At 48.2% G+C, this 14,942-nt stretch overlaps 1 protein-coding gene across 2 annotated transcripts in view; it reads right to left on the bottom strand.

The window, feature by feature from the left end:
- PARP3 (poly(ADP-ribose) polymerase family member 3) overlaps positions 1 to 14,942 on the bottom strand; it is a 34,272-nt gene that overhangs the window by 13,812 nt on the left and 5,518 nt on the right. For both annotated transcript variants that reach the window (XM_079968049.1, XM_079968050.1), the window contains 2 exons: positions 918 to 1,177; positions 14 to 139 (listed from right to left, as the gene is read on the bottom strand). In XM_079968049.1, coding sequence (XP_079824175.1) covers positions 14 to 139; positions 918 to 1,118 — 327 coding nt within the window. In that variant the 5' untranslated portion in view covers positions 1,119 to 1,177. The remainder of the gene's footprint in view (positions 1 to 13; positions 140 to 917; positions 1,178 to 14,942) is intronic.

The following is a 14,942-nucleotide window of genomic DNA, read 5'->3' as shown; positions in this document are numbered from 1 at the left end:
GCAAGCTACTCACCACACGGCCCCAGCGGTTCCAACAGCTGTACTTCCCATTCTGTTCGATGAGTTGGATGATGTAGAACTTGTTGTTATTGTGGCCAATGTTGGTCTGGTTCAGCATGCAGTCGTAGTCCTCGTGAATCTAAAATCGTAACAGGCAACATCAACGCCCCTAAGACACCCACAGCAACCTCTGTGTGGCTAAATTCCAGCCTGTGATTGACACCTGGCAAAACGGGAGTACAGTCAGAGCCCAGCACTTAAAGAGTATTGCAAGAACTAACAAATACCAAGTGCTATAACAAAGTCTAGGCCGGAATCTAAGAGGATAAATTCTTAGTCTGGCTGGATTCTCCCAATGGGATCCCCACCTTGATTAGTAGTTTTTGCTAAAAGATCTATGCAGAAGACAAATGGGCAGAAGGGGTCCTGAAGGACAGAACACTGTCCAATCCTAATAAGGCTCTGGCGGGACGGGGACGACGACGACAATTTTTGGTTCCATTAATTTCCCCCCTCCTCTACTTGGGACAGGCATAGGCAAACTTGGCCCTCCAGATGTTTTTGGCCTACAACTCCCATGACCCCTAGCTAGCAGGACCAGTGGTCGGGGATGATGGGAATTGTAGTCCCAAAACATCTGGAGGGCCGAGTTTGCCTATGCCTGACTTGGGACATGCAGCCCTGGCTGCCCTGCTAAAGGAAGGCAAGGAAAAGCTTCAGGAAAAGAGAGAAGCCTCAAGATTCAGTGTGTACTTTGACCTTCACTGCCCCACCACAGGTGCCCACAAGAGACAGGAGGACTCCCATTATGCTACACTATCCCATTGCAGGGCCAGGTGAAAGTGGGAATGACCCCTTCCCCACCCCCTAATGGATCCTGGACACAGGGAACACTTCAGCCAGAGCTTTGCTCTCACCTTGGCGCTATCAACGTCGCTCAGCTGACAGACAGAATCAATTTTGGCCTTGAGCTTCTCTTTGGGAGCTGCCTTCAGTGCCTCCACAGTGGAGCGGAAACTGTCTTCTTCAGGTTCAGCCTTTAGCTCCGGCTCCTGTTTCACTTTCTTGCCCTTGACTGCTGCCCTGGTTTGGGCAGGGGCCTTGCGCTTTGGCGGCATCGTTCCCTCCAGAGTCTTACCCTGTTTCCCAAAGGAGTCAGGCTGCTGCTCTTATTCAACTGCAAAAAAAGGGAGGCAAGTTAATTCTTGACTCAGGAGATCACTAGAAGTACCAGTCCCTAAATGACCCACACTGACCTTCTCTGTGATTTCGTTTAAGTGAGAACAGGGAGAGGACTTGTCTACTTCAAGCATTACCATTAAATAAATTTTATAAAGGAATACTGGAGTAGTTCCTTTCTGCCGACTGATCAGGCTCTTCAATAAAACTCTGGCAAAACACAGACTTTCCGAAAGACTGACTTAGCGGCAACAGCACACTGCTCGGTATTACAACAGCCAAGACCCCAAGGAGTGCTCCTGCTAGCATAATGTAGCTCCAAAGACTTCTGCTTTTCTTTCCTGCCAGATTTGGATGACATTCCCACATATGAGAATTCTGAGTGTGGCTGTGCACTCTGCTCAGATCTAGCAAAGACTGCATATAGATATAGGCCATGGTAGGCAAACTAAGGCCCAGGGGCCAGATCCAGCCCAATTGCCTTCTAAATCTGGCCCGTGGACGGTCTGGGAATCAGCATGTTTTTACATGAGTAGAATGTGCTCTTTTATTTAAAATGCATCTCTGGGTTATTTGTGGGGCATAGGAATTCATTCATCCTCCCCCCCCCCCCCAAATATAGTCTGGCACCCCACAAGGTCTGTGGGACAGTGGACTGAAAAGGTTTGCTGACCCTTGATATAGGTTGTGTACATACCATACGGGTAAAGCATATTTAAAGCACATAAAGGTAAAGGTAAAGGTACCCCTGCCCGTAAGGGCCAGTCTTGCCAAACTCTAGGGTTGTGTGTGTTATTCTAAAGCAGCAATGCAGCAGCAAGCAAAGGCTATAGCAGCCAAGTCTGCTGCTTGTGGCTGGAAAGCCAAACAGGAAGTATGTGACTGTTGCCATGAAACCAAAGGGGCAGTCCATTCTGTACTGAGCACCGGATGTTAGCTCAGTGTGTGTGTCATATGACCTGTACAGGATGTACATGGGTGGAGTTTGAGTCTCTCTCTGTTTGTTGATGAGAGCAGACATGTTTTCTCTATATGACTGCTGAAGACAGGAATAAAACATGTAGATACATTTCTGTCTGTGTCTGATTCCCCTCCCTGGGGATATGCTGGAGAGCAGGGAGGAGGAGAGCAGTTGGTGTGTTTTTCTCACAGCCTGAGGAAAATCGCCGGAACGGACCTCGTGTGTTTTTCCTCCGGGAGTCGCCGGAGGGAGGTCGAAAGAATTCAGCCGGTGCCTGGAGAGATAGGCACATACCTCTGACCGGCCCTGAATTCTGACAATGGTAGCAGAGGATGGTTGCTACGATCCATGGGAGTCTGCATCAAGGAGACTGTATTCATCCCTCTCCAAGAAGCCTGAGATGGAGGCTGATTCTCTGCAGCCAGAAGCTGACCAGAAGAAGCTGAAAGCCAAGCTACGGAGCCCAGGTATGAGATTTTCGGGCTTAAAAGTGTGAATGCAGATTGATTAATTCTCTGCTTCATGGGAGCAACGTTTGGGAAAAACAGCTCCGAGAGAGAAGAGTCTGCATTCCAAACATTCCTGTGGTTTTTCCTGTCCAAGGAAAGGAATGTGGTTGCTAAGCAACGCAGATAAGGGCTGGAAGTCAGGCTATGCCCAGAGTGGCACAAACAAGTCGTGTTTTGACTAGGCCTTTACAAAGGAACTGTGAAAGGGACTTTCCAAGGAGCCAGTGTTATTGCTGCCAGGTGCACAGAGTGTAAACAAGCCAGCTATTGGATTTTAGAGGCTTGTGTTTGAGAGTCAATGCAAGGACTCAAAATGGATGTCAAGAAGGGAAGCCTGCCTTCTCCACCCCTTTTGACCAGTGACAATTATGCATCTTGGTCTATTAAGATGAAGGCCCTGCTGCAGAATCAGAGACTGTTTGAGGTGATTGAGAACCCCATCCCTGCAGCACCAACGCGTGCTTGGGAGTCACAGGATATGAAGGCCAGAACTGCTATAATTCTGTGCGTGTCAGACTCTCAGCTTGTTCATATACAAGATTTAGAGCACGCGAAAGATGTTTGGGACACGCTGAGAAGGACACATCAGAGAGATGCAGGTTCTTCAGCGTTGCTGTATTTTGAAAAGCTGACTAACCTGAGGCTTGCGCCTGATGGAGATGTTCAAGCGCACCTGACGGAAATGAAATTTCTGCGTCAGCAGATGGTGGAACGTAATTTCCGTCTGCAGGAGGAAGTGTTTTGCTTCATGGTGATCAACAGCCTGAATCGGACTTACAAAACGGTTGCCAGTCAGCTGGGGTCTCTCCCAGCGCAAGATCTAACGTCGGACAGGGTCTTTGCCGTGGTCCTGAACGAACATGACAGACTTGCCGCCCTGGAGGTCAAGGACAGGGGGAGGGAAGAACGGAGTTCTAACACCCCCACTGCTGTAGCTACTGGAGGAGACGCCGTAGCTTTGAACGTTGTCCGATGCCACAATTGTGGACAGACTGGGCATCTTCAGCGGAACTGCAGGAAGCCACGTCAGAACAAAGGAGCCAAGGGAAGCTCCACGAAGTCTGAGGCGTCAGGCAGAAGTCATGCCAAGTCACAGGCGAAGCCTGCAAAGGCTTTGATGTCCCTAAAAGCCACACCACAAGTGGGGAATTCCTTCATTTTAGACACGGGAGCGACATTTCACATGACCTATCGCAGGGATTTGTTTTCGTCATTTAAGAAGCAAAGCTTCGTTGTACAACAAGCCAACGGTCAAGAGCTGGAAGCCACCGGAATTGGGACTGTGTATCTTAAAAGTCAGAACTTGACTATAAACGATGTTTATTTGGTTCCAGAGTTGAAGTACAATCTGCTCAGCGTTTCGCAGATTGCCAAGAAGGGACTAAAACTGTCCTATGATGATCAACACTGCGAGATCTACAAAGATGGAGAGTTGTATCTTTCTGCCAAAGAGAAAGATGGACTGTATTTGTTGACTTTTGATCAAAGTGATTACATGGAATGTAATTCTTGTGATTCTAACATGATTTCTTTTGCAGGTGTAGCCAAGAAGAACGCCAAGCAGGTCACCTCGAGGGTCGACAGGGCATTTCAGCGGGTGTATGCTGATGTGATTGGTCCTTTAGCACCATCTAGAGGCAATGCAAAGTATTACCTAATATGTGTTGATTCTTTTACAGGTTTTGTCTGGATTTATCTTTTGGAGAGACCGAAAGAAGCCTTAGAAAGGTTTAAAGAGTTTTGTGACAAAGTTAAAAATATGCATGATGCTGACATAGATTGTCTTTGCACAGATGAGAAGCCAATTTTTCTCTTACAGGATTTCCAGAGGTTCCTGAAGAAGAAAGGGATAAGACACAAAATTGCAGCTTCCGAAGAAGCTTGGAAGAGATGTATCTGTGTTAGGGTGAACAAAGAATTGCAAAAGGGAATGCATGCGCAATTGCTTAGTTCACATCTGCCACATGAGTACTGGGCTGAGTCACTAATGTCATATTGTTACACTTGGTTGAGAAAGGTTTCAAAAGACGTGGGATGTTCTCCTTTTGAGAAACTGTTCCACAGAAAACCTTCTGTTGCCCATTTCAAGGTTTTTGGGTCTCATGTGAGGACAGAAGCTCCGGGTGGAGTAAAGAATGCCAGAGGCATTTTTGTGGGTTATGAAAAGGGTCTCTACAGAGTAATTTTGTCTGAATCTGGAAAAGTGATTCTCACAAAATTTCTAGAGAGTGCTCCTGAACAGGAGAGAGTGATTGTTCACACATTTCCCACAGGTGATGATGATGATTCTGATGATGATGATGATGAGTTTGATCTTATTGAGTTCAGTAGTACTGATGATGACAGCGATAGCTCAGACAGCTCAGTTGTCACAGTCATTGAGAGGAAATCTCACGTAATGACTAGACCCTCAGAAGAGGAGGATGAACCACTGATTAAGCTTAGTACTGGTTCTCCAGAGAGTTCAGAGGCTGAACCAGAAAGCAAGGGAGAGCAGCACCTCTTACGTAGGTCTGAGAGAGCAACGAAGGGTGTACCACCCAAGAGGTATTCAAAAGAGTTTGCCAACCAAGCTATTGCATATGTTGCTGTTGTAAACGACCAAGGTCAAATTGAAGCTGTGTCTGAGTCAGAGACAAAGGCACAACAGAGAGTTGCTAACCAAGGTAATGCAGAAGCACTCATTCCTTGGAAGTCACACAACCAGAGAGGTACATTGGTAAAACCAGTGGCGGGTAGTTCCAAGGGTGGAACTGAAACAACAGGGGAGTGTTATAAGTATAACAACTGTTTGTTTTCTTCTCTGGATGACGCTTTGCTCGCAGCACGCATTGATACTTTAGGGGGAGTATGTTATTCTAAAGCAGCAATGCAGCAGCAAGCAAAGGCTATAGCAGCCAAGTCTGCTGCTTGTGGCTGGAAAGCCAAACAGGAAGTATGTGACTGTTGCCATGAAACCAAAGGGGCAGTCCATTCTGTACTGAGCACCGGATGTTAGCTCAGTGTGTGTGTCATATGACCTGTACAGGATGTACATGGGTGGAGTTTGAGTCTCTCTCTGTTTGTTGATGAGAGCAGACATGTTTTCTCTATATGACTGCTGAAGACAGGAATAAAACATGTAGATACATTTCTGTCTGTGTCTGATTCCCCTCCCTGGGGATATGCTGGAGAGCAGGGAGGAGGAGAGCAGTTGGTGTGTTTTTCTCACAGCCTGAGGAAAATCGCCGGAACGGACCTCGTGTGTTTTTCCTCCGGGAGTCGCCGGAGGGAGGTCGAAAGAATTCAGCCGGTGCCTGGAGAGATAGGCACATACCTCTGACCGGCCCTGAATTCTGACAGTGTGCTCATCTCACTCTATAGGCCGGGAGTCAGCGCTGTCCAAAGAAACTTCTGGGTCACGTGGCCAGAGTGACAAGCTGCATCTGGCGAGCCAGCGCAGCACACGGAAACACCATTTACCTTCCCGCTGGTAAGCGGTCCCTATTCATCTACTTGCACCCGGGGGTGCTTTCGAACTGCTAGGTTGGCAGGCGCTGGGACCGAACGACGGGAGCGCACCCTGCCGCGGGGATTCGAACTGCCGACCATGCGATCGGCAAGTCCTAGGCGCTGAGGTTTTACCCACAGCGCCACCCGCGTCCCTATTTAAAGCACATACTGTTAAGTTGTGGGCGAACATAGCAGACGACACAGCGATTTCTCCAGAGCAGCTATTTATTTGTACGCTTGACAGAACTGAACAGCAAACAGCTCAGCCGGCCTGCTTTTATAGGCAGCCGGCTGTCAACATTGTAGCAACAACAACCCAGGGTTTCCCGCCTAAAATAACTGACGTGGACCTGAGTGAAAACTATCTACAGTATACCCCTGCTGGCCCAGGGTGAGAACTTCAGTACATAACACCCCTTCCCACCGAGATAAGGCGTTAGTTACAATCGTAATGGTTTCCTTATATATAGCACTACACGTAATGGTTCAATTAGGCACAAAAGCATATCGGTTACATTTCCCATACTTAGACCAACAGTGATACATGTCCAACAACATAGTCCTTTAAATAAGTTGGGCGCTTGGGAACTCTGCCAGACCGCCGGGGACTGGTAGCCAAGTCCGGGGGGCCACACAATTCTTGCTGAGGCAATGGTGCGATCCTAGGGGGCATTGAAACCAAATCCTCTGGATCCACTGCTGTGGGTGGAGCCCCCGAAAGTGGAGTGGTCAGAGTCTGTGGTAAGTCTGGCAGACCCTCTGAAGCGGCTTGGTTCGGCTCCACGCTGGCAGTTTGCGAGGGAGGTGTAGGTGGAGCCTCGCCATCTGTAAGTGTCTCTTCTGGAGCCACAAGCGCAGTTGGGGGCACCACGGTAGTGTCCAAGTCCCCAACCCTGCGCCTAAGCTGGTCTATGTGCCGGCGCCACAAGCGTCCGTCTTCGAGTGCCACCTGGTACGAGCGAGGTCCAGTGACTCCCACTACTGTGGCTGGCACCCAAGGAATGTCCCCCACATAGTTCCGGGCAAAGACCTGGTTTCCTGGAACAAATGACCGTGGCGTGTTGGCACCGCCTGGGGGTTCAGCCACGGCAAAGTCCGGGTGCAGCCGGTCGAGTGGTGACCTGAGGCGGCGGCCCATAAGCAGTTCAGCAGGACTCCGCCCTGTGGCCGCATGAGGGGTGATGTGTTGCATGAACAAGTATTCGGCAACCCGCTCGTGCCAGTCTCCCCGGACCAGGCGCGCCAGTGCCTCTTTTGCCGAGCACACCGTTCTCTCTGCTTGCCCGTTGCTGGATGGATGAAAGGGTGCCGTTAGGGCATGGCGGATGCCCAGTCCCAAAAGATACCGCTCAAAAGTGCCTGATGTGAACTGCGGTCCGTTGTCGGAGACAAGGACATCAGGACACCCATGCGTCGCAAACAGGCCTCGCAGCACCCGGATGACGGCCTCGGTAGTGGTGGAGGGCATCAGGGCCACCTCCAGCCATTTGGAATAGGCGTCCACCACTACCATAAAGGTCGGGCCGTGAAAGGGGCCAGCCAGATCGATGTGCACCCTCGACCAGGGTGTCTTTGGCGTCTCCCAGGTGTGTCCCTTAGCTGCTGGTGGTGCAGGCCTCGACTCTTGGCACGCTTGACAGGCGGACACCCAGGCAGTGATGGCATCGTCCATGTTAGGCCACCAGACGTAACACCGAGCCAACGCCTTCATTTTGACAATTCCTGGGTGGCCAACGTGCAGAGCCTCCAGGACGCACTGACGGAGTCCCTGGGGAATCACGTCACGGTCTCCCCACAGCAGACAGCCGCGATGAGCCGAGAGTTCATGTTGTCTGGTTGCAAAGGGCTGGAACTCCAATGCAAAAGGCCCTTGTGGCCACCCCCTCCACACCCAGTTGAGCACCTGGCTGATGGTGCGATCCTGGGCAGATGCGGAGGCCACAGTGGCAGCTGATACAGGTGCTGCCGGAAGATCCTCAATCAGGAGGAGCGATGAAGCTGGAGCCGGGTCTTCCACAAACGCTGGAAGAGGGCAATGGCTGAGGGCGTCGGCATGGCCCATCGATTTCCCCGGGCGATGGATGAGCCGGTAGTGGTAGGCAGCCAGGAAAACAGTCCATCGCAGCATACGTGGCGAGAGGACCAGTGGAGTTGGACGATCACCAGCGAGGAGGCCCAGGAGCGGCTTGTGGTCAGTGATGAGGTCAAAAGTCCTGCCATAGAGGTATTCATGGAACCTCTTCACTCCAGCCACAAGTGCCAGTGCCTCCTTGTCGAGCTGGCTGTAATTCCGTTCCGTCGGAGATAGCGTCCTGGAAAAGTAGGCGAGCGGTGCTTCTCTTCCATCTGGAAAACGGTGACTAAGGACAGCGCTAATGCCAAAAGGTGAGGCGTTGCAGGCAAGGACCAGCAGCCTGGATTCACTGTACTGTACCAGCACACGGTCTGATGAAAGGGGAGCCTTGACCGTGTTGAAGGCCGCCGTCTCCCGATGACCCCAGGACCAAGGCGTCTTTGTGCTGAGGAGTCGGTGAAGAGGCTCAGCCACCATGGCTTTGTGGGGCAGGAACATGTTATAAAAGTTCAGCAGCCCGAGGAACACCTGCAACTCCGTCTTGTTCTTTGGGATGGGGACCTGCTGGATAGCGCGGATCTTGGATGTGGTCGGGTGAAGGCCAGAGGCGTTGATAAGATAGCCAGGAACTCTACCTATGGAACGGCGATCTGGCACTTCTCCCTCTTTACCTTGAACCCGGCCTCTTGGAACCTGGTCAGCGCGGCACGGAGGCGCTCAAACAGTTGCTGGTGTGAGTCTGCGGACACCAAGACGTCATCAAAATATGGTACCACGCCCGGACGCCCTTGCAGGAGACGCTCCATAAGGCTTTGGAAGATGCCAGGAGCCACACTCACCCCGAACGGCAACCAGCGGCAACGGAATGCCCCTCGGTGGGTGACGATCGTCTGGGCTTCAGCAGTGGCATCATCGACGGGCAGTTGTTGATAGGCTTGGGCAAGGTCCAGCTTAGCGAAGACCTTACCCTCACCCAGGGAATGCAGCAGGTGTTGGACAACAGGAACCGGATAAGCGTGCTGCTGAAGTGCCTTGTTGATCGTGCACTTGTAGTCAGTGCAGATTCTCACCGACCCGTCTGGCTTGACAGGCGTGAAGATGGGGGTTTCCCACTTGGCGTGGTCAACCGGCTCCAAAACTCCTTGGGTGATCAGCTTGTCCAGTTGTTCGTCCACCTTAGCCTTGAGAGCAAAGGGAACCCGGCGTGGCTTTAGCTTGATGGGGGCGACTTGTGGATCAAGGCTAAAGGAGATGGGCCCCAAAGTGCCGTCAAAAACCTCGGCAAAGTCTTTGACCAGACCCTCAGTCTCTGCGTTAGAGATGCAGTTGATGCCAGTGACTTCCAGGCCGAGGGCATCAAACCAGTCTAGCCCTAGGAGGCTTGGCCGCTGACCTTCGACCACCACCAACCGGAGCAGGCCCAAAAAATCCTTGAAGGCGATCCGGAACCGGCCAACGCCTACCACAGGAATGTCGTTTCCCTGGTAGTCTCTCAGGTGTACGCGGTGAGAGTCGAGTTGCCTTTTGGACACTCTGGGTACCAGTCTTTTGATGGTGCTCCAAGACACGATGGACAGGGCAGACCCGGTGTCAATCTCCATGTCACATGGAGCTCCTTCAATGAGCACTGTGACGTTCAGCTTGCGTTGCGTAGGTGAGTCGGTTTGGCCAATCGTGGTTCCAGACGGGCAGCGGCAGTTGGTGAGAGCGAAACAGCTTTCCTTGGCAGACTGGAGTGAAGACTTGGATTTGCGAGTCGGTGAAGGGGGGGTGTCAGAGGGAGCCGATCGGCAGACCGTAGCGATGTGGCCCCTTCTGGAACACTTCCTACAGATGGCGTCTCTGAATCGACACTTGGCACTGGAATGGTTGCCTCCGCAGCCGGCACATTCCGGTTGGCCCTTGGGCTTCTGTTGGAACTTCCTGCACTCCCGCTTTGTCTGGTGCACATCATCGTCTTCACTGGAGGATGCCTCATCACTGCTGGCCTCTTCATGATGCACTGGAACTGGCTTCCTAGCAAGACGCGGGCTGCTGGACTTGCGGATCTTCAGCAGCTTCTGAGGCCACAGCCTCCTCAATGGCTTTCTGTAGCGTGAGGTCTGGCTTGGCGAGGAGACGCCGTTGCAGATGGATGTCCCGGACCCCGCAGACGATTCGATCCATCAGGGCATCGTCTAAGTCTTGGAACTCGCAGTGCATTGCAGCCTGTTGCAGGGCGGTGGTGTAGTTGTTGATTGACTCCCCCTCTGCCTGGTTCCGGTGATAGAACGCATGGCGGGCAGCAATCTTGGACGGCTTTGGTGCGTAGTGGTTGCGGAGCTTCTCTTGGATCGTGTCCCACGGTGTTGCCTGGACTGCTTCAGGCACAGCCAATGCTCGGGCCGTCTCAAACACCTCAGGCCCACAGAGGCTGAGGAATAGGACCCGCTTATGCTCCTGTGATACTTGCGTCAGCTCGTTGGCTTGGAGGTAGCAGTCGAACCAAGCGAGGTAGGAGTCCCATGATTCAGAGGCTGGCGCAAACGGCGGTAGAGGCACAAGTGAAGCCATGATTCCGATGCCGGCGTGAAGGGCGATGGATGGAACACCGTGCTCTAGCCAGAACAGTCAGCTCTGAATTGGTTCTGTTCAGTGATTTTGCTCAGTGATTCAGCTCTGCTCAGAGGTGGCTACATCTGGCTGTGCTCTGATGTCCATCGATCCCATCCTCGTCGCCAGTGTTATGTTGTGGGCAAACATAGCAGATGACACAGCGATTTCTCCAGAGCAGCTATTTATTTGTACGCTGGACAGAACTGAACAGCAAACAGCTCAGCCGGCCTGCTTTTATAGGCAGCTGGCTGTCAACACTGTAGCAACAACAACCCAGGGTTTCCCGCCTAAAATAACTAACGTGGACCTGAGTGAAAACTATCTACAGTATACCCCTGCTGGCCCAGGGTGAGAACTTCAGTACATAACACATACCTTCCCCTAAAATATCCTGGGAACCATAGCTCTGGGTATTGTAGCTCTGTGAGGGATAAACTACAGTTCCCAGGATTCTCTGTGTGGGGTGTGTGCGCGCTTCAAATGTATGGTGTGTGCACAGTCATAGAATATTATGTAAATGTACAAGCTCAACATGCAATTTGATTATGTATGAAACAGCAGCAGCACTCTAATCTAACCCTGTGGAGGGAAGTGCAAACCTTTGGGTTAAAAGCCAGGTGCACTGACCCATTGTGCCACAGAGATGAACATGTTGTCTTTAGTCCTAGGCCCACAGGCCCACACCCTAGGCAAACAGCCATACAACAACTATCAGAGCCAAATGCCGGTTTCATAGCTGACTCAGCCCCAAGCCCTCTCCTTCCTAATCACCCTAATCACCCTGTTAGTTCAGACCTTTATTCCTTTGACAGCAGATCTTCCTTTTAGGTTTTTAACTGTATCAATCTGTTAACTAATCAGCCTTGGGAAATCTGGAATCTTTGGCTGGACCTTATTATGCTTCCCATCACCTGTAGGTTTGTCAGCTACTCCAAGCGTTTTAAATTCTGATTTGCTAATCCAATGTCAGGAACAGGCAAGGAGCCAACTTTTAACTTGCAGAAAGCTGACTGGCAGTCAATGGCAGCAGAATATTTTCCTAATGAGTCATAACTGAAAGTGCATGGTTATGTTCATGCTATTTCAATAACAGTGCACAGCTTTCACTAACAAGTCACAGCTTTATTGCACAAGAGGAAACTGTCTTTTCTAGGCCTTAGAAACAGTATACTTGCATACAATATAAAGGATTTTGCAAGCATTATAGCCAGAAGGTAAGACTTGGAGAGGAAAGGTGAACCAACGGATGCTGTTTGAGAACAGGTGAGATAATGCTTGAACAGCAGAGGAAGGAGTCCGAGAAACAGACTGATTATCTGGTGGAGGTGAGAGAGAATAGCAGGTGAGATGGTGGACGGGATCAGATGGCATCAAGAAAGCATGCTTTTTCTCCTTTCTGGATTGGGAGGAGGAAGAAGACTGAGCTAATACCTGGAATAGCCTGAATAGAGGCAAGAAGAGGTGCAAGAAGGCTGTTGACCTACTGAAAATATTATTGGACTATATGGTTATAGTGTTATTATTTGGTTATAGTGTTATTATTTGGGGTTGGTGTAAATTTAGGGGGTGTGTTTCCTGTCAGGATATTTGATAGTGTGCAGTGCGTGGATTTTGTAATTGTATTCTGGTGAGAATGTCGAACACAGCAAAGAGGGGGGAGGGGGGGACACCTTCTGAAAGAAAGGGATCGAAGCAAGAACAAGACTTCAAGGCAGACATACTAAGAATGTTTGCGGAAATCAAACAAAGTGAAAAAAATTTAGAAGTAAAACTAGAACAAGTAGACAATAAGATAGGGAAAATGGATAAAAAGATGGACGAAACAGTCAATGAATTAAAAGGTCAAATAAAGGAAGTATTTAGGAGAACCCAGGTAATAGAAGAAGGGTTGAAAAAGACGAGAATAGAATTGAAGGAGGTAAGACGTGAGGAGGAGAGGATCAAAGTAGAGCTATTAGAAATAAGCAAAGCGCAAGAAGACTTGAAAGACATAATTGCTTTGAATGAACTAAGATTAAGGGAGGCTAACTTAAGACTTAGAGCTGTGCCAGAAAGACAAGGAGAAAACATTAAAGAGAATTTGATTGTAGAATTAGCCCAATGGATGGAAATACCAATAGAAGAGATGGCAAAATCAGTTCAAACGGCATTCAGATTAAAAATAAAAACAACCAGAGCTAAAAAATTTGTAGGAGATTGCCTGATTATATTTAAAGAAAAGGAAATGAGAAATATGATTTTGCAAAGAAATAGAGAAAAAAGATTGTGCATTAATGGGAATTATATAATAATTTTCAAAGACTTACCAATTAGAATTCTGAAACGTAGAGAGCCGTATAAAGCATTGGCACAGACGTTGAAGAAAAATAATATAGAGTTTAAGTGGGAATATCCAGAGGGCATCTCATTCATGTATAGAAGCAAGAGGCATAGATTGGTTAAACCCGACGAAACTAGCAAATTCCTAAGAAAATATAAAGAACTGAGACTAGAAAAAGAGGAAGACAAAATAAGAGAGGTAATTTAGGTAGGTTCAATCACCATGGTATTAAAGATTTGGAGTTGGAACATTAATGGGATAAACGAGAGAAAAAAAAGGAACAAAATCCAACAAATCTTGAAAAAAGAAAATGTAGACATTATTTGCTTACAGGAGACCCATATAACAAGAAGACATAAAAGAATTCTGATAAATAAAACACTGGGAAATGAGTTCATATCATCTGATAAAGTCAAAAAAAGAGGTGTGGTTATTTATGTTAAAAAACAAATTGAGGCCCAGCAAATCTTTAAAGATGAAAATGGAAGGATAATGATGGTACAAATTAAATGGCATGGACAAAACGTAATTATAGTAGGACTATACGCTCCAAACGATAATAAATCCAAGTTTTATAAAACCTTGGAAGAAAAACTAGCTGAATACGTAGATCAAAAAATGATTATACTCGGGGATATGAATGGGGTGGTCTCACTAGAAATGGACAGACTAAGAGATTGGGGGGGGGGTAAGGAAGGGAAGCTGCCCAGAACCTTTTTCTCATTGGTTAAAAACTGTAACCTAATAGATGCCTGGAGACTTAGACATCCGCTGGAAAAGCAATTTACGTACCACTCTGAGCCTAACCAATCACTGTCCCGAATAGATCAGATCTGGGTCTCGAACGAACTAACGCCAAGAATTATAAGGGTAGAGATTCAGGCCAAAATAATATCTGACCACAACCCAATAAAGATGGAACTGAAAGGTCTGGAAGAAGGTACTTTTAGATGGAGACTGAAGGATTATCTCTTAGATGACCAAGATATAGTTGAAAAAGCGTAGAAAAGGATGAAAGAATTTTTTAAGGATAATATGAATAAAGGCACCAAAACTAAGGTGGTATGGGATGCGGGTAAGGCAGTGATGCGGGGCTTTTTTATCCAGCAGAATGCCATTAAAAATAAAGGAAGAGATAAAGGGAAAAAGGACATTCTGAAACAGATAACGGACTTGGAGGGGAAATTAGTTAAAAAACCTAATAATAAGAGAATAAAAGAAAATATTAAAGTACTGCAAGCCCAGTATGCAACAATAATAAATAGGGAAGTAGAGTGGAACATAAAAAAACTAAGACAAAGAACGTTTGAGTTTGCGAACAAGTCAGGGAAGCTTCTGGCATGGCAAACCAAGAAAAGAAAGGAACAAAGCACAATAAATAAAATTGTAGCGAACGGAGAAGAAATAACTAACCCCAAGGAAATAAGGAAAGTTTTTCTGGATTATTACAGAGGATTATATAAAAATAGAGAGAGATTTAACCAGAGAAAAATAGAAAGATTTTTGAAAGATAAGCAGGTTCAGAAGATTCCAATAGAGAAAAAAGAGCAATTAAACACCCCAATAGAGACAGAAGAAATAAAATTAGCAATTAAAGATTTAAAAAGAGGGAAAGCCCCGGGCCCAGATGGCTTCACGGCAAGCTACTATAAAGAAATGGAAAATACTGTACTGGCACCACTGAGAGAAGTAATGAATAATATTTTGAAAGAAAAAGGAATACCAGATACTTGGAAGGATGCTTTCATTACTTTAATCCCAAAACAAGACTCAGATCTGTCGCAAGTTAAGAATTACAGGCCGATCTCGCTG

This window comes from Podarcis cretensis (genome assembly GCF_951804945.1).
Source record: "Podarcis cretensis genome assembly, chromosome: 2".
Lineage (NCBI taxonomy): Eukaryota > Metazoa > Chordata > Lepidosauria > Squamata > Lacertidae > Podarcis > Podarcis cretensis.
The sequence above is the reverse complement of the archived record's forward strand: the minus strand, read 5'-3'. Positions and strand labels throughout refer to the sequence as shown.